This window comes from Ogataea haglerorum (assembly GCF_019207285.1).
Source record: "Ogataea haglerorum isolate 81-453-3 chromosome Unknown 81-453-3_NODE_21_length_93740_cov_93.718138, whole genome shotgun sequence".
NCBI classification, from domain to species: domain Eukaryota; kingdom Fungi; phylum Ascomycota; class Pichiomycetes; order Pichiales; family Pichiaceae; genus Ogataea; species Ogataea haglerorum.
The window spans coordinates 1-18,148 of record NW_025065171.1 but is presented as its reverse complement, the minus strand read 5'-3'; the positions used below and the strand labels follow the sequence as shown (position 1 = coordinate 18,148).

General features: G+C 47.5%; 11 protein-coding genes across 11 annotated transcripts; 6 read left to right on the top strand and 5 right to left on the bottom strand.

Annotated features, from left to right (window-relative positions):
* Nucleotides 1-28: 28 nt before the first annotated feature.
* Nucleotides 29-871, top strand: KL911_005287 (uncharacterized protein; the record flags this gene model as incomplete). Its single annotated transcript, XM_043200672.1, has 1 exon — nucleotides 29-871. One exon carries the CDS (start codon nucleotides 29-31, stop codon nucleotides 869-871), a length of 843 nt encoding a protein of 280 aa, XP_043051927.1.
* A 60-nt stretch (nucleotides 872-931) lies between these two features.
* On the bottom strand, nucleotides 932-2,128 carry KL911_005286 (uncharacterized protein; the record flags this gene model as incomplete). Its single annotated transcript, XM_043200671.1, has 1 exon — nucleotides 932-2,128. One exon carries the CDS (start codon nucleotides 2,126-2,128, stop codon nucleotides 932-934), a length of 1,197 nt encoding a protein of 398 aa, XP_043051926.1.
* An 844-nt stretch (nucleotides 2,129-2,972) lies between these two features.
* Nucleotides 2,973-4,319, top strand: KL911_005285 (uncharacterized protein; the record flags this gene model as incomplete). The annotated part of the gene is made up of 1 exon (XM_043200670.1): nucleotides 2,973-4,319. One exon carries the CDS (start codon nucleotides 2,973-2,975, stop codon nucleotides 4,317-4,319), a length of 1,347 nt encoding a protein of 448 aa, XP_043051925.1.
* A 50-nt stretch (nucleotides 4,320-4,369) lies between these two features.
* KL911_005284 (uncharacterized protein) lies at nucleotides 4,370-7,018 on the bottom strand (the record flags this gene model as incomplete). The annotated part of the gene is made up of 1 exon (XM_043200669.1): nucleotides 4,370-7,018. One exon carries the CDS (start codon nucleotides 7,016-7,018, stop codon nucleotides 4,370-4,372), a length of 2,649 nt encoding a protein of 882 aa, XP_043051924.1.
* A 203-nt stretch (nucleotides 7,019-7,221) lies between these two features.
* On the bottom strand, nucleotides 7,222-8,067 carry KL911_005283 (uncharacterized protein; the record flags this gene model as incomplete). The annotated part of the gene is made up of 1 exon (XM_043200668.1): nucleotides 7,222-8,067. The coding sequence occupies one exon, from the start codon at nucleotides 8,065-8,067 to the stop codon at nucleotides 7,222-7,224; it is 846 nt and encodes a 281-aa protein (XP_043051923.1).
* Nucleotides 8,068-8,212: 145 nt separating this feature from the next.
* On the top strand, nucleotides 8,213-8,725 carry KL911_005282 (uncharacterized protein; the record flags this gene model as incomplete). Its single annotated transcript, XM_043200667.1, has 1 exon — nucleotides 8,213-8,725. The coding sequence occupies one exon, from the start codon at nucleotides 8,213-8,215 to the stop codon at nucleotides 8,723-8,725; it is 513 nt and encodes a 170-aa protein (XP_043051922.1).
* Nucleotides 8,726-8,799: 74 nt separating this feature from the next.
* On the top strand, nucleotides 8,800-10,161 carry KL911_005281 (uncharacterized protein; the record flags this gene model as incomplete). Its single annotated transcript, XM_043200666.1, has 1 exon — nucleotides 8,800-10,161. One exon carries the CDS (start codon nucleotides 8,800-8,802, stop codon nucleotides 10,159-10,161), a length of 1,362 nt encoding a protein of 453 aa, XP_043051921.1.
* A 126-nt stretch (nucleotides 10,162-10,287) lies between these two features.
* On the top strand, nucleotides 10,288-14,259 carry KL911_005280 (uncharacterized protein; the record flags this gene model as incomplete). Its single annotated transcript, XM_043200665.1, has 1 exon — nucleotides 10,288-14,259. One exon carries the CDS (start codon nucleotides 10,288-10,290, stop codon nucleotides 14,257-14,259), a length of 3,972 nt encoding a protein of 1,323 aa, XP_043051920.1.
* A 2-nt stretch (nucleotides 14,260-14,261) lies between these two features.
* KL911_005279 (uncharacterized protein) lies at nucleotides 14,262-16,310 on the bottom strand (the record flags this gene model as incomplete). The annotated part of the gene is made up of 1 exon (XM_043200663.1): nucleotides 14,262-16,310. One exon carries the CDS (start codon nucleotides 16,308-16,310, stop codon nucleotides 14,262-14,264), a length of 2,049 nt encoding a protein of 682 aa, XP_043051919.1.
* An 86-nt stretch (nucleotides 16,311-16,396) lies between these two features.
* Nucleotides 16,397-16,804, top strand: KL911_005278 (uncharacterized protein; the record flags this gene model as incomplete). Its single annotated transcript, XM_043200662.1, has 1 exon — nucleotides 16,397-16,804. One exon carries the CDS (start codon nucleotides 16,397-16,399, stop codon nucleotides 16,802-16,804), a length of 408 nt encoding a protein of 135 aa, XP_043051918.1.
* Nucleotides 16,805-16,822: 18 nt separating this feature from the next.
* KL911_005277 (uncharacterized protein) lies at nucleotides 16,823-18,025 on the bottom strand (the record flags this gene model as incomplete). Its single annotated transcript, XM_043200661.1, has 1 exon — nucleotides 16,823-18,025. One exon carries the CDS (start codon nucleotides 18,023-18,025, stop codon nucleotides 16,823-16,825), a length of 1,203 nt encoding a protein of 400 aa, XP_043051917.1.
* Nucleotides 18,026-18,148: the final 123 nt, after the last annotated feature.

Here is an 18,148-nt window from a genome sequence, read left to right as displayed (position 1 = left end):
TATTTCTCAGCCAGTCGATTGATTTTCAATGGTGAAATCACAATTACTTGATATCGGCGAATTGCCAAGGCCAGACCCTAAGCTCGAAGGATCCCCATTTGAGCTTTTCTCCCTGAAAGGCAAGGTGGCTGTTGTGACTGGTGCTTCGAAAGGCATTGGTTTGGCGGTGGCTGAGGCCTATGCCAGTGCAGGAGCCAATGTGGCTCTTCTTTTCAATCAGACGCCCATCGACGAGATCGTCAAGGAATTCAGCGAGAAATACGGTGTGGAGTGTCGCGAATACAAATGTCCCGTGACTGACTTCCGCGCGGTGAACGAGACTGTCGACAAGATCGTTTCCGATTTTGGCAAACTGGATATATTCGTTGCAAACGCAGGGGTAGCTTGGGATAAGGGCGAGATTCTATCCATCGAGGACGACGAAGAGGCCATCGATGAGTGGAAGAAACTGTTTAGCATTGACGTTGACGCCATCCATTACTGCGCCAGAGCAGTTGGCAAGTATTTCAAGAAACAGGGGTCTGGCTCGTTTATCATCACCTCCTCCATGTCTGCACACATTGTGAATTTCCCGCAACTACAGGCCCCGTACAACGCCGCCAAAGCTGCTGTCACACATTATGCGCGCAGTTTAGCTGTCGAATGGGCAGGTTTCGCAAGAGTCAACACAGTGTCTCCCGGATACGTGAAAACAGAGCTTGTCGCTCAGCTACCTTCAGACCTGATGAACAGATGGCTTGGGCTGATCCCACTTGGTAGACTGGCCCTTCCGAAAGAAATTGCAGGCGCCTACGTATTCCTTGCGAGTGACGCTGCCAGCTATTGCACAGGCAGCGATATTTTAGTGGACGGTGGCTACTGTGTGGCTTAGTAGTTTATAGATTTTTTACATATGTCACGGCAACTGTTTCATGTTCTAGTTTTCAAGATATTATTTGTAGTATCTCTCGTAATACTCGTATGGTGGAATGAGAGAGTCTTCCTCTGTGCGCTTGATTTTTTCCTCCTCCAACTCCTCGGTCCATTCATTGAATTCCTCCTCGCTACCAACTGGTCTCTCGGCTATGGTGGTCAACCGGAACGCATGTCTCAAGTTGTCGGAGTCCCAGTCCAGCGTGGCTGTGTGCAGCAAGCGACGATTGTCCCAGATGGTGATGGTTCTCTCGTCCCACTGCGCACGGATGTGAGCATCCAGACAGGTCTCAAGGTGTCTGAATAAGAATTCAAGCAGGGCCTGGCTCTCCTCTAATTTGAGACCCAGGATTCTTCTAGAGAAGTTTCTGTTGACGAACAAACACTTCTTCTTTAGGACAGGGTGGTATCTGACCAGTGGGTGGATTGAGTCAATTGGAGTTTTCCTCTCAATGCCTCCCTGCTGCCGGGCATTGGAAGCCTGGTCCTTTGATGTGTGCAGAACCTTGAGGCCGTCCAACAGCTTTTTCATGGTTGGCGAGAGTCTTTCGTAAGCCTCTATAGTGTCAAGGAACTGCGTGTCTCCACCAACATCAGTTTGCAACATACCAAACAGAGTGATTCCAGGAGGCTGGGTCTCGTACGTGACATCAGAATGCCACGTGATGTTGTTCAGCTTGTTGGCAAAAGTCTTTTTGGCCTCATCCTTGCTTCCTCTTCTAAAAGTGATGTGGAACTCAGGCTGTCCCAGAGGAGCTCCAGAGGTTGGATGGACATGCAAAGGACCGAAATGTCTACCCCAGTCCTTGATAAAGTCGAATGATTGGTCCTTGAAGTCCTGGTCTCTGAAGACGACAACACCTCTCTGCTCCACAAGCAAGGCGAGATCGTCTTTTTGTCTAGCGGTGAGTGCGCTCAACTGCACGCCAGTGACCTCAGTTCCGAGCTTAGGACTAAGCTTTCTGGTTTGAACGTTTTCACCAGAGAGCAAGCTTTGGAAAGTAGGGTCCCCAAAGTAGGCTCTGTCGGTATGTCTGAATGGCTTAGGGTTGGTGAAAGCCATTTGGTGCTTAGGGTCCCAAGTAGGAGTCCAGTCTGGATACTTGAGACGCTTGTAGTTCTCATCAGAGATAGAGTAGACTCCATTCCGGATGGTGTCTTCTCCCTTTCTGAAGTGGATGTCGCTGTTGCTGTAGACAGTAAGTGGAACAACCATGATTTTAGAAGAAGATAGTAGCAATCACGACTATATTTATAGTTTCTCGCCCAGCAAAGCTGTGGTGGTGGCAGACAACAACTGTGGATAAAATACATCTGACTCACGTGACTTGCTATCTGTCTGTTCCTGATAAGGAAATCGATAAGTACACCGATTAATACAAGGTCGGCCAACGATCGGGTGCCACATCGGTCGTTCACCGTACCCGCTTGGCGGCTTGTCTCCTGTTTCGGAGTTATCTGAGCTAACATTAACGAGTCGAGTGCCAACCGTGTCAGATCAAGCCGCAGGGCCCCGAGTGATTTTCCATTTGCAGATTCCAGGTTGCGTCTTTTATGCTAATAATTGTCTGAGTACTGTGCCAATGGTCTCGGTGGCTACCATGTTGAACTGGTCTTGCTAACTGTAAGAGATTGGAGCACGATTCTGTAATTGTTTTTTCGTCTCTCTTGGGTGTCGCTCGCTAAAACTTGTCGGGTGGAGACTCCAACGATCGTGGTGTGTGATTCAGTTTGCAATCGTATCACCCGTACATAAGTACATCCCCCTGAAAAACCGGTCTTAACTACCTTCTCCTACTCTGCAAGTAGTATGGCACGCCTCACTCACTATTTTGCATTATTGGCAGCTTCTTGACTCTCTGTGTGCACAGCCTTGTATCAAGTGACCCCAAACTAGTACGTCACACGTTTCAAGATCGACATTATCGTCTGTAACTGTCCTGTACAGTGCCTTTTTTGGATACAGCAACGTCTTGATCTAGCTCCTGCTATATAGGCCACATCTAATCCCTGTAACATCAGATTTGCACAATATTTTTTTACCGTGCAGCAAGTGCCAGATGCTCTTTCTACTCTGTTTTGTCGTTTCTTGTTTTGCACAGCAGGCTCTACCCACTTCAGATTCTCGTGTAGCAATTGTGGGGGCCGGTGCTGGAGGTGCTTCATGTGCTTACTACCTCCAGAAGTTCACCGATTATCAGTTCAACATCACAATATTTGAGAAAAATAGCTATGTGGGAGGTCGGGCCACCATTATTGACTTTGATGGAGTCGAAGCAGAACTTGGGGCCAGCATGTTTATTGAGGACAATAAAATCCTATACAATGCCGTTGACGAGCTCGACCTAAGTTTCGCAAATAGCTCTTCCGAGTCCACCTCGTTCGCGCTCTGGAACGGAGAGTCCATGGACTACATATTAGAGCCTTCGTCAAATTCTTTGGTTACAAACCTCAAACTGTTGTGGAGGTTTGGGCTGTACTCCATTGCGGCTGTGAAATATCAGCAGCAGGCTGCTATGAAGACGTTTCTCACCGAATACTACGAAAAATACTATCCTCTGCCGTCTCTCAACTCGGTCACCGATCTGCTGAAATACACAAGTGTGACAGCCAAGGACCTATTTGACTCTATATGGGTGAGTGCTAACTACCAGAACTTTGTGCAATCCTTGACCCGAAATAATTACGCTCAGAATCTTGGTACGATACATTCGTTGGGAAGTCTGGTGCTGCTCTCTGGAGAGTCGTCGTTTCATGTTGCAGGAGGAAATAACCAAATATTCGAGAAATGGGTACAAGCCTCTGGTGCTGACCTGCGGCTCAATACCCCAGTAACCTCAATTTCCAAAACATCTTCAGGATACGCTGTTTCGTATGGCTCGCATACCGAGGACTATGATGTCGTTGTCCTTGCGGGGCCATATGACCAGCTAGACATCAAAACAAACATCTCTGTGTCACTGGTCAACGTTCAATATGTCCATCTCCATGTGACTCTGGTTAGAACACCGCATTTGCTTTCTGAAAGCTCGTACTTTAACAATAAGAAAACCCCACAAACAGTCTTAACCACTGGTGGTGACAAGTTCAACTCAATTGGTTTTGTGGGATATAGTGATACGTATCAGGAGTACGTGTATAAAGTGTTCAGCTACCAAAGTCTGGATGAACAGCTCCTGCAAGGATTATTTGGAAAATACTCTAACAAGTACGAGAAAACCTGGTACAGCTATCCGTATTTGAGTCCAATAAGCAAGTTCGACGAATTCAAGCTTGCAGATAACCTCTACTACCTCAATGGTATGGAACAATTGATAAGTACAATGGAAACTTCGTCGTTAGCAGGTGCCACAGTTGCTGGGTTATTAGCCCAAGGAAGGAACACTACACAGATAACAGTGCCATGATTGTAATGCACTTAGTTACATATGATATACAGAGGCCTTGGAACTGAAATTTAACTAACTGATATCTTGCGTCCCTGCGAAAGCTCCTCTTTGGAATCGGCCTCTGGCTGGCCGGCTTCATCTTTGGTTTCGCGTATCATGTTCATAATGGAAATGTCTATGGCTGCTGAATCAGGATTCGGGTCAATTCTGGTGTCAGAGTGACGGAAAGTCTGAGCTTTGATCGGACTCTGTAAAGTTACAGCACCGGCAAAGTAGTCATTGTCTGCGCTGCGACGCTGACTATGAGGCGTAGGAGGATCCGAAGAAACTGTGGTCATTGTGGTGGCTTGCGTGATCACTGGAAGCGCCGGTGCAGCCAGGCTAATCTTGTTGATTGGGTTGGCTTCCTGAGATGGCTTTCTCGAAGAGGTTGTGGCCAGTGAAGAATTCGAAGCATTGACCTGCCGTGTCAAAATTACCCCTGAGGGATACACATTCTCGTCAATTGACACCGCCCTCGACGGCTGGCTTGAAGCAACTGGTGAAGGAAGCTGGGACCCTTGATCCAACTGAGGCTTTTCAAAAGTATAGTTCGCACTAATTGGGGTAGCCAACGTTGAGGTCCTGATGGTCTCAGATACCGGCACCGCTGAGCTAATTTGTTCCCACAAGTTTCCTGTACTCGAAGATTGCACAGACGATGTTTTCTGGGAAAAAGGTTTCTGCGGTGGAAGCATGTGATCAGAAGAATTTAGTAGATTCTTGTTGGGCGTCAATATCTGAGCTTGAGGTTGAGGTGTTGGCATCTGAGTCTTATTAGTGTCCAAATTCAATGGCGGAGGCTTGGACCGTTGTGAGACCCTTGAATCAATCGAATCCCGTGCATCCTCGCGTTTTTCTTTGGAAGACGTGCTCACTCGAGACTGTGAGCTCATGCGATTATTCAGCATATCCGATGACATCGAATTATCTCCGGTTGTCGTCGTGGTGATTATCTTATTGATGTTCATCGTGGAAACGCTTTCGGCCATCTTCGAAATAATGCTAGCGTCCAAAAACTTATTTAGCTTCAATTGAGCAGACTTTGCATCAAGCAATAATCTCGACTCGAATATTCCAGGTTTTGAGCCATCAATGCGTAGATCATTTGAGTAGTCAACTCCATTGAACAAATTGAATAACTCGATTCTGTAACCTCTGTTGCTGGCCAAGGGATTACCAACTAAGTACAAGATGTTGAGCTTCACAACGTCATTATTCAGCAAGAAAAGCGGCTTCATCTCAGCAACCTTAGTCAGCTTGTTTTGTCGCAGATCAATTTTCTCCAACGATGTGGCATTCTCCAAAGTATCCAAGTTTGATAATTGATTACCACGCAAGTTGAGAATGGTCAACTTGTTCAGCGTCTTGGGAAACGTTTTGGTGTTAACCAGCTTGTTAAATGAAAGGTTCAGTGACTTAAGATTATGAAGTTTTGCCAGTGCCCCGTGAGGGATCTCCGTCAAGTTATTGTACGACAAGTCAAGAGACGATAGATTCTCCAAATTGGTGAACGCGTCTTCGCTAATTCTTGTTATTTTGTTCTCTGTGAGCGACAAATGTTTCAATAATTTCCAGTGAATCTTAGAAAATTCATGCGGGTTTGAGGAAATAGGAATCTGGTCAATGGTAGGTAGTGTATCTTTCGGGGTGTAGCGTGATTTATGGTGGTAATGATATTGTCTTCTAGGAATCAATGCATATTTGTCGTCAGTGGGAAGTCGTGAAGCGTAATAGGATGATGGTGGTGACGTGGTTTCTGGAAGTGATCCGCTGAGGTAGTGGTGGTGGGAAGATCCATATGAATTAGAAAAACTTGTGGAGTTGTGAACTGAGGGGGAAGAAAAAGAGCCTCTTTTGGCCATCGGAATTGCGAGAGAAGCAGTAGAAGAAGGCGATGGCTCTGAATCCTCAGAGTACATTGACCCACGCTTGTTTATGTCGTCGTTGACCAATGTAACAAGAATGTCGTATGGATCTGTGATGTTAGTACGTTTGACAACCAAGAATCTAATGTTTTCGCTCAGTATATGCCAGCCATAGATCTCTTTCGGATCCATATCTGAGATCTCTAGGACAGAAAGGTTTTTGAATATCTTTATAGGCGTTGACGTGTCGAAAGGATACTCTTCATGGCCTTCGATCAGCTTGGCATTGGGATCTGTCGCCAACCTGAGACAGGGGAGTTTTGTAAATGCAGAATATAGGTATTTGAGATCGTTGATAATATTGTCTCCCTTTTGGCCACTTGAGCTTAGCGTGGTCCACAGGGCTGAAACGCTCGACATAACTGACTTGACACTGGACATCGAGTGAATCGATTGAGCGTCCGATTGTATGGCCTTGTTCCTTTGAAATTCACTCAAAAATGAAACGTAGTTGTTGGAGCTTTCGGTATCAATATTATCTAGTCGAATGTTCATTGGGCCTACGCTGATGCCCAGTTCCTGGAATTTACCGAGTAAAAAATACAGATGGTGCAGAGAAAGAGACAGCCTGACCGGCTTTGTCGTCTGTTGATGTTGTCTCGGCAGGGAATTGGGCTTGTCAGCTGTGCTTGTCTTAGGAGCACTCTTCTTGTAGGCCACCAAGGCATTGGCTAGCTGGCGCTCGTGAGATTTGATGAACGTGGCCAAGTTATGGATATAGACGTCTCCGTCGCAGGTGTTAGCACCCATATTAGGAAATGAGAAAACTTCCTGGCACTAATGGGGTATCAAGCGTCCCCTAAACCACTTCTTGACGTGAAGTGGGGATAATATCTTGCCAAGCAGACGGCTGGTATACTGAAACTAGTCACTTTAAATAGAAATTAAAAACCTGTACGCCATTTGTTTACATTTTTTACATAAAATTGAGATGGTAGCACGACCTTGATAGCTCAATGAGAGGCAGCCGAACAGTAATCCCCTGATCCCAAAGAGTCCTGTTCGCTGACAGCAGCACGCGAAGGAGCATCGGAGGCTGGAAGCTTCGACGTGCTGGTGTTTGCGGTGATAATACGCTCAAATATACTTGCTGGAGGAATTGCAGATGTGGAAGCATTGGTGTCGATGCTCCGACGTCTTCTATTTCGAGTCGAGCTAGCGATTGTAATCACAGAAGAAGAGTCCGCACCGTGAGCTGTTTGGTGAGAGAACGAAACGGCCGTCGGAGTGATACTCCCGGTATAGCTTAGAATGCTTGTCCCGTGACCTTGCGTGCTCGAACCGCCAGGCACGATAATCATGTTGCTCGGCACAGAGCTGCTGGCAGAGGTCAGTGCTGTTGGTGCGATAGAGGTCATTGCCGTGGACTTGACTGATGGATCGTAATCTTTGTAACTGGAATCAATTTCGTCATCTTCGTTGTCGCTGTCGTCCGAAGAGTTGGACAAAATGGGCCTTGTGCTGACATTGTCCCCCGTCGATGCCTCGGTGCTACAGAAACTGTTTCTTTCGTCTGGTGTTTTTATTCCTGTAACCGGAATTGACTCTTGCTTGACAGGTTCTGTTTTCCGCGTGGCCCTGCTGGAGCCTTGATAAGCTTGAGGAGCAATGGGCTTGTTGTTATTCATCAGCCGTTTCACCCACGAAAAACGGCCGCTTCTGAACGGTTCACTGTTCGAGCTTTTCCGCCTATGATCAAAAGAGCCGCGGTGGCGGGGCTCGGTCTGAGCCGTGTCTCGTGTCGCTTTGCGCGCACTGGCCAAGCTCGTTTGTGGCTGCAAAGATGGCTCAACTTCCATGTAATTGTTCAGATGGTTGTCTCAGAATAAAAGGCCCGTTGCCGAAGTATATTAATGAGCTAGTTTATCCTAATTATCTAGCAAGTGGCTATTACTAATTAACACAGCCACGGACTTCATTAAAATTATCTAACAATACCGGTCAATGAACAGGGACCAGCATCCAAACTCTTTCCGCGTCCTTGGCTATGTGGTGGACCCCACAGATGTACTTCTGTACTTCCTGGCTTTCATCTTCCCGCCAGTTCCAGTGTTTCTCCGGAAAGGTTTTTTCAGCAGCGAGTTGCTTATCGTCGTGCTGCTCACCATCTTGGCACATCTTCCGGGTCTCCTCTACGCAGTATACATCATTTATGACACGAGCTTGGTCACTGGCTCAGACCAAGGAGTGGAGTCGAGAATTAGAGCCCGTGCAAATGGCAATGGGGACTACCAGGCCCTCAATGAAGATACAGAAGCTCAGCCTCAGCCTCAGAACCTTGTCTCTCCTACTCCACAACGTCCCGCTGCTCAATTTCATTACGAAGATATCAGTCCGGACACTCCTCATGAAGAGGCACTGCCGCAATCTTCCTCACAGCCTCCAAGTTACAGTGACGCCATCAAATATTCTGTTTCGCCGCCTCCTGTCGGAGACCACAAGGTCCAAATGGATTAGATAATCGGACCTCGTTTCACAGAAAAAAATAAGTATATAGGCCGGCTGTGCTAAATAAATTTTTTTTGACTTCAATGAAGATCAAGACCATCTCAAGATCGTCGGACACTTATGTGCCCGTCCGAAATACCCAGGAAAGCTCACTGCCGCGTAACTTAGATCCTTCTCTCCATCCCTTTGAGCGGGCGCGAGAATATACAAAGGCGTTGACAGCCACTAAGCTCGAGCGCATGTTTGCACAACCATTCATAGGACAACTGGGCAACGGACATCGTGACGGTGTCTATTCGATTGCCAAGAATTTCCGCAGCGTTAACAAGATTGCCACCGGTTCTGGAGATGGGGTCATCAAATACTGGGATTTAACCACAAGGGACGAGTTGCACAGTTTCAAGGCGCACTATGGTATGTGTTCTGGGCTAGTTGTCACTCCAACCCACAAGCTTCTATCCTGTGGACACGACAAGACGATCAAACTGTGGAAAGTGTACGATGAGAATTTTGAGAAAGAGGAGGACGAGTCTGAATCCAGCACCCAGGGCCTCGAAAAGACATTTTTAGGCGAGCATGCGTTCCAGTCTCTGGACCATCATTACAGCGATGGTCTATTCGTCACCGGCGGAGCCACCATCAACCTATGGGATGTGAACAGAAGTCGTCCGGTGTCCGATTTGTCCTGGGGAGCAGACAACATCACCACTGTCAGATTCAATCAGACGGAGACCTCTGTGTTCGCTAGTGCCGGCTCGGACAATTCCTTAATTCTCTACGATATCCGCACAAATTCACCTACGCAAAAGATCAAAACCAGCATGCGCTCTAACGCCCTCTGCTGGAATCCGATGGAGGCGTACGTTTTTGCGTCCGCCAGTGAGGACCATAACGCATACTTGTGGGATATGAGAAACATGTCGCGTTCTATTAATGTCTTCAAAGACCATGTTTCAGCGGTTATGGACGTGGACTTTTCACCTACTGGTCAGGAGATTGTGACAGGATCATACGATAAGACGATTCGAATCTTTGGATACAGAAAGGGCCATTCGAGAGACATTTATCACACAAAAAGAATGCAACATGTCTTTATCACCAAGTTTTCGATGGATAGCAAGTACATTTTTTCGGGCTCTGACGAGGGCAACGTGCGGCTCTGGCGTGCCAAGGCCAACGAAAGAGCAGGACCGAAGTCCACGAGACTCAGAAACAAGCTGGAATACGATGAAAAATTGAAGGAGAGATACGGCAACATGCCAGAAATCAAAAGAATACAGAGACATAGGCACCTCCCGGCAGTGGTCAAGAAAGCAGGAGAGATCAAGAGAATAGAGATCGAGAGTCAGAAACGTCGCGAGAACAATGAGCGCAGACACTCCAAGAACAAGCAGTACAAGAGCGAAAGAGAAAAGCATATTGTTGGTCAGGTGCACAAACAATAGCCACCATGAGGCTATGCAGATGATAATATTTTTTGTTAGTATCGGGACTAGTTTTCCGCGGTATAGCTTTAATGGTAACGGAAATTTTCTGAACGTACAGTATAAATACTTTGTGGATTCTTTGGCATGCGAACCAAAATGGCCGGTGTGAGAATCGCAATTGATAGAGGAGGAACGTTCACCGACTGCGTTGGTAGTTGGGAATCCGACTCCGGCAAGAAGGACGTTATTATCAAGCTCTTATCTGTGGATCCTCAGAACTATCCTGATGCCAACCTAGAAGGTATCAGAAGACTGATGGAGATTTATACCGGTGAAAAGATACCCCGTGGACAGCCACTCGACACGTCCAAAATCCAGCATCTGCGTCTGGGTACGACCGTTGCCACTAATGCTCTTTTGGAGAGAAAAGGCGAGCGCTGCGCTTTGGTGACCACCCTAGGCTTCCAGGATATTCTCCGGATTGGCAATCAGTCTCGGCCACACATCTTTGATCTATCCATCGCCAAGCCTGATGCCATATACGAGAGTGTTGTGGAGATCGATGAGAGAGTCACTTTGGAGGATTTTGTTGAGGATCCGCAGAGAAATTACACGGCACCAAATGGAGTTGATCTGGTCAAGGGTCTTTCTGGAGAGACCGTCCGTGTACTTAAGAGACCGAACGAGGACGAAATCCGGAGCCTGCTGACGGTCTTATATGGAACTGGTGTCCGGTCTTTGGCCGTGTGTTTGCTTCATTCGTTCACCTTCCCGGACCACGAGCTTCTCGTGGGCCGAATTGCTGAGGAAGTTGGATTCACTCATATTTCGCTCTCGCACAAACTCACCCCAATGATCAAGCTTGTTCCAAGAGCCAATTCGTCCGTGGCAGATGCATATCTGACTCCAGAAATCAAGAAATACTTATCCGGCTTTGAATCTGGCCTCAAAGACGGTCTAGCCAGCGTTGCACACGGAAAAACTTCTGGTGTGAAATGCCAGTTTATGCAGTCAGACGGCGGTCTAGTCGACGCTTCCGGGTTTTCTGGTCTAAGAGCCATTTTGTCTGGTCCAGCAGGAGGTGTTGTCGGCTACTCCAAGACCTGCTACGACCCGAAAAATAAAATTCCTTTGATCGGTTTCGATATGGGTGGAACATCCACAGACGTTTCGCGGTTTGGAGACGGAAAGTTTGATCACGTTTTCGAGACCACCACAGCCGGCGTCACAATTCAGTCTCCCCAGCTGGATATCAACACGGTGGCTGCTGGAGGAGGCAGCATTCTTGATTTCAAAAACGGTCTCATGACTGTTGGTCCAGAGTCTGCTTCGTCCCACCCAGGCCCAGCATGCTACCGCAAGGGAGGTCCGTTAACTATCACCGACGCTAATTTGATCTTAGGAAGACTCGTGCCAGAGTACTTCCCAAGCATTTTTGGGCCCAACGAAGACCAGCCGCTGGATATCGAGGTTGCCCAAAAGAAATTCCAAGAACTGACTGACAAGATTAATGCCGCGCATCCGCATCTTCCAGCCATGAGCATCCAGCAGGCCGCGTGGGGTTTCCTCAAGGTTGCCAACGAAACCATGGCCCGCCCAGTCCGCCAGCTGACAGAGGCTAAAGGTCACGTGCTCGCAAAGCACAGACTCGTTTCCTTTGGTGGTGCTGGTGGACAGTGTGCATGCGACGTGGCAAAGCTGCTTAACATCTCTGTGGTGCTGGTGCACAGGTTCTCTTCTGTTCTATCAGCATATGGCATGGCGTTGGCTGACGTTGTCGAGGAAGTGCAGGAGCCGTCCTCGTATGTTCTTGAAGATAGTACCCAGTCTCTGGTGCAGGCCCGTCTGGAGGCACTCAAGCAGCAGGCAGCGAAGTCTCTTCAGGCCCAAGGCTTTAAGAGCGAGGATATTTCTTTTGAGGAATATCTAAACCTAAGATATCAGGGAACAGAATCAGGGCTTATGGTGGCTAAAGGCAAGGGCTGGGATTTCAAAGAGAATTTCTTTGCGCTCCACAAGCGCGAGTTCGGCTTTATCTTTGACAAAGAAATCATTGTGGACGACATTCGTGTGAGAGCTATTGGAAAGGGACTCGACAGACAGGAAGAGTATGTAGATGACCAATTGCAGCGCCTCACATCTGAAAACCGTCTGGCTACCGTTTCCAAAGACAAAATACAATTTGTCAAGAAAACGTTCTGGGGTGACGAGGACCTGGACACTCCTGTGTACAGACTAGAGCAGCTCGACATTGGTACTCAGATTGTCGGGCCTGCCATTGTTGCCGACGGTACTCAGACGAACGTGATTCCACCGAAGGCCACGGCCACTGTTCTGAGCTCTCACCTTGTTATCCATCTGGCTGAGGAGAAGAAGTCTGTTGCTACAGGCGACCAGGAAATTGTCGTGGAGCCCGTTCTACTGTCGATTTTTGGCCACCGATTCATGGATATTGCTGAGCAAATGGGCATTTCGTTGCAAAAGACATCAGTTTCGGTCAACGTCAAAGAGAGGCTAGATTTCTCGTGTGCTTTGTTTGATCCGCACGGAAATTTGGTTGCCAACGCGCCCCATGTTCCCGTCCACTTGGGATCGATGTCCACCTGTGTTGCTACGCAGGCCAAACTTTGGGAAGGAAAGCTGAAACCTGGCGATGTCCTGATCTCCAACCATCCTTCTGCTGGTGGAACACATCTACCGGACATCACGGTGATCACGCCAGCCTTTGACGGCGACAAGATCATATTTTACGTTGCCTCGCGTGCACACCATGCCGACATTGGAGGAATTTTGCCAGGCTCTATGCCTCCAAATTCGAAGGAGTTGTGGGAAGAAGGGGCCACCTTCTACTCTGAGCTACTGGTCAGAAACGGGGAGTTCCAAATGGACAAAATTACCAAAATTATGTTGGAGGACCCTGCCAAGTACCCGGGCAGTTCGGGAACTAGAAGATTGTCCGACAACATTTCCGATCTGAAAGCCCAGGTCGCAGCCAACCAGAAGGGTATTTCTCTCATTGAGCGTCTCGTGGACGAGTTTGGACTTCCTACCATCATCAGATACATGACTGCTATTCAGGAGAATGCGAAACAGACAGTGTCCGCTATGCTTGACCGGTTGATCGAGGAACACGGCGAGGAAAACCTCGCTTGCACAGACTACATGGACGACGGAAGTGCTATACAATTGCAAGTTCGCAAGGACAACGAAGACGGCAAAGTTGTGTTTGATTTCACAGGAACTTCTCCACAGGCCTACAATAATTTCAATGCCCCAAGGGCCATCGTTTTCTCTGCCATAATCTACTGTCTGCGGTGTCTTGTGGACGAGGACATCCCGATGAACCAAGGATGTCTCGACCCTATCAAGGTGGTCATTCCCGAAAGCTCGCTTCTATCTCCAGATGATGGTTGTGCTGTTGTTGGAGGAAACGTGTGCACTTCGCAACGTATCACCGACACAATCCTGAAAGCTTTCCACGTGATGGCCGACTCCCAGGGATGCTGCAACAACTTCACCTTTGGTACCGGTGGAAACACCCCAGACGGGAAATATGCTCAGGGATTCGGGTACTACGAGACCATTGCTGGTGGCCACGGAGCATCTGCCAAGTGGGAGGGTGTTTCTGGAGTCCACACGAATATGACCAACACCAGAATCACAGACCCTGAAGTTTTTGAGAAGAGATACCCTATTATTCTGCGCGAATTCTCTATTAGAGAAGGCTCCGGTGGTGATGGTATGCACAGAGGAGGTGATGGTGTCGTGAGAGACGTGGAATTTAGAGTTCCTGTCACGGCCTCGATTCTTTCAGAAAGACGAGTGGTTGCACCGCACGGAATTGCCGGTGGAAAGGACGGCGCTAGGGGCGTGAACTTGTGGATTAAGAAGACAAAGGATGCTAAAGGCAAGGAGTCGGAACGGATTATCAACATAGGTGGTCGCTCTTCTGTCCAGGTGGCAGCAGGAGACCGCATTCGGATCCTCACTCCTGGAGGAGGTGGGTACGGTGCTGCCAGTGGCGAGGCCAAAAAACCGTCCCGGCAGCACGGCGGCCACAAGTTCACGTTTTCTGGATCGCTGGCTGCGCGTAACAGAATTCAACTGGAAAATTAATATTAGTTAAATATTCCTAAGACACTATCTAATTTCAGGTTCAGCTCATCCCATTCGCCCTCGCACGTGCTTAGCACCGTTATTGCTCCGCCAGCACCGCATCTGAAACATCTGGTCGTCCCCGTCGAGCAAAGATCGTCTTCGTAGTTGAACAGCGAACGGATGACCACGCTCCAGTCGGCATGGTTATTGACAGACCAGTACCCGCATACTCCAGAATATAGTCCCCTAGGGATTCTGTCCTCCAGGTCACAAAGAATCTCCACGCTCCGTTTTTTTGGCGCACCCGTCATCGATCCCGGCGGAAGAGAGTGTCTGAGTAAATCTATTCCCGTGTAAATGCTGTCCTGCAACCGGCCCTCAATAACTGAAACCAGCTGATACACAGTTTGGTACTCCTCCACGGACATGAGCTTCGTCACTTCGACCTCTTTCAGCATCTGGTACAGGTCGTGGCGGATTAGGTCCACAATCATGAGGTTTTCTCCAATCTCCTTGGGTATCTTCAGCAGCTCGCAAGCTCTGGCGTAAGTCAGCTGCGGGTGCTTTTTCACAGTCCCCTTTATTGGCCTCATCTGAGATAGCTGGTTATTCCAGCTGAGAAACCGCTCGGGAGAGGTCGACAGAAGCCTTGCATCGCCAAAGTCGAGATAGCATGAATATGGCGAGGGGTTGTTCTTTACCATGCATTTGTATAATTCCCAAGGAGCAACGGTCTTGGGGACGTGTACCTTTGTCTGGCGGGTCAGACATAACTCGTACGAGTCGCCAGCGTGAAGGTACTTCTGGCAGTCGTAAAAGCTTTTCTCGTAGCTTTTTTTGTCTGGCTTTTCCACTTTGGCTTTCACCGATGATAAAAATCTGGGCTCTGAACAAGTTTGCAACTGGCTCTTTGTTTGCTGTATCCATTCTTTGTCTCGTGGACGAATAGACACCACAAATGTGTGCTTGTCGTTGCTGACAATGAAGCGTTCCACAAAACAGAGTCGCGTACTTGGAGTTGGTCCTGAAGTGATTTTATTCACTGTCAACGGTATCGATTCCTCGTACGACAAGAACCCAATGAAGCCTCCGACAAACGGGCATTTCGCCAGCTCTGGGTCGCCGATTGTAGGCTCGTAGTACCGCTGAGACATATGGTTGCAAATATAAGACCACAGAGAGTCTGAATGGGCCTTTGTCTCTCCTTTCCAAGTTCCAACTGTCAGTCCTGCTTCGCGGGAGTTACCAACCACGAGACTCCTTCCTGGCTCGGGCAGCCCTATTATGGACCATTCCCCCGGCGACAGTGCACTGTTCAGCAGAAGTGGGTCAGGAAATCGCTCGCAGGCGGATAAGATGTCAACTTTGGGTAGTTTCTCGTACTTGTAGTCGTACTCCAAAGTAGTTTTGAAATGCTTAATTAGTGGTTCTGTCTGCAATAGGTGCGAGTCTCTAATAGGAACGGTCTCTCGTTTCTCGACCAAGGCCCAAAAATTCGATACCAGTTTGCTTCCCATCTCCGAGCAGACAGATTCCGGGTGATACTGGACTCCAAAATGTAGATTCTGAGCGTGTTTGGCTGCCATCAGACATTGATCCTCCGAATAGGCGAGCGGGATAATGTCGTCAGTTACCGTGGAGATATAGATTGAATGATATCGCACGCTATCGAAATCGGTATCAAAGTCCCTGAATAAGGAATTCTTGTCGATTGGCGTTATTCTGCTGATCTGACCATGGACAGGGTGCTCTAGATACCCTAATGTGCAACCATGCGCCAGACATAAACATTGAAAACCGAGGCAAATTCCAAGAATCGGCGTCTTGGGAAAGGTCTCAAAGAGATATGGAATGATGCCTACGTCTTGCGCAGAATCGGGATTTCCAGGCCCCGGACCGATCACAATAGCGTCGACTGATCCAACTAGTTTGTTGAGACTCTCCTTCTCACGCGGGAGATCGTATGAATCGTTATGAATTGTGAGCACATGTGCGCCTGTCGCATTTTCTACAAGGTGGCGCAGATTGTACGTGAATGAGTCGTACGAGTCGATTAGAAGAATAGACATCCAATGAAAGCGCTGTTGAACTATTTTTTTCCACTGCGGCTCGAGGATTTAAAAAAAAAGTAGTCGAGCCGCACTTCTTTCGAATTATGAGTTCTCAAAGCATAATTAAGACTCTGTCGCCGCCTTTTGGCCCCTCTTTTGATGTTGTTATCACGTTACCAAGCAGCAGGCCTCTTGCAAATGTGAGAAATATGGTTCCAATAACGATTCACATAAGCACCGAAGGATCAAATGCCAATTTGGGATGTTACGTATACTCGATCGCTGATACAAGAAAACAGACAACTGCGCCACAGGTATATCAGACTTTGCTAAACAACGCATCAGAAACCCTTGTGGACCTTGGGAAGCGAATGGGACAGCTTGTATCCAAAAAGTATCACGTCCCCAGCTACGTTAGTTTGAGTGGGCAATTTTCACATACGGACTTTGTCGTTGCCATTCAAGAAACATTCGCATTGATGGAAGACTACTGGCAAAATACGAGTAAATAGAGAAGCTATCATTAATATTTATCCGCGAAAATCCTTGTAGGTCCATTTTTCTGTAATCTTTGGAGCGTACTTGCGCTTCTGCTTAACAGGCTTTCTGGCCTCAACCTTGCCCGAGGACTGTAATGCGCGCATTTGGTCGTACAGCAAGTTGCCTTCTGGCTTAAGTTTGCGTAAACTATCGCTCAGTTCGTCGCTCAGTTTCACTTCCAGCAACCCTTCAACAGGTTGGTGCTTCGTTCCTAGCTTCTTCTTTTCCTTGGCGACTTTGTCCTGTTTCGTTCTGCCTTTCTTAGGAACTTCTTCTGATAGCAGCTCGGGTAACTTTTCTAGCTCCTTGATTTTCTGTTTCAGCTCTTTCATTTCGTTCTCAAGCTTCATCCTCTCTTTATGTCTCTTTTCCCGATTTCTCTGTGTTTTGGTTTTCTCCTTGTTTTTGACAGCCGGATTTAGCGACAGCTTTGTCACGTCACTTGCATCTTTTTCCTCTTCCTCGTCTTCCTCGTTGTCTTCCGGAACCTCATCATCATCAAAATTCTCAATCAGGTACTGAATTTTCTCTTGATGCTCCTGTAAAGCCAATTTTTGCTCCTCTCTGGTGCTTTCCTTGAAAGATTCCGTCTTGATCAGCTCTTGCCAGCTCTCAAAAGACGGATTATAAGACTTGCCTTCGTGAGGAAGGGTTTCCACTTCTCTCACCTTAATGGGAGGCTCTGATAGGGTCTTAGGGGCTTTCGTAGCCGGAGTGTAGCTTGCTAGACTTGGACTCTGCTCACGAGATTCGGGTTCAGACCACACGTCGTAGATCTTGCTGACTTTGACCAGCCCCTCATCACTCACTGCTGCTTGGGTTTTGGTCACGCCTTGAACTTTTCCAGCCAGTTCCATCAGTTTATGCACTTCTTTCTTGTCAACTCCTTGAATTTTCCGTTTATGCCTTTCAGTCTCCAGTCCTGCTACTTTGGATCGTTGGTTCAGAATTTCTTGGGACTTGAGAGGCTTAACGTCATCACGTTTCAGTTTCTTCACCACCTTCTCATCAGCTTCTTCATCTATGAAAAAAAGGCCTTCAGAGTCAATACTATCTAAAGTCTCACCATGTTGTATCAGCTCTTCACGCCTCTGTTCAAGTCCAGACTCAATATCATTAAGATCTATGTTCTTCCTCCAAGCTTTCTTAGTTTTCCTGGAGCTTTGTTTTGTCTGTGGTCTATCTACTTGCATGGCTGATAGACCTAAAAATTATCAAAAAAAAAAAAAAAAAAAAAAAAAAAAAAAAAAAAAAAAAAATTTTAACTAGCGTCAATTAAACTTCTGCTTTTTTGATTTTTTTATATATTTTTTTTT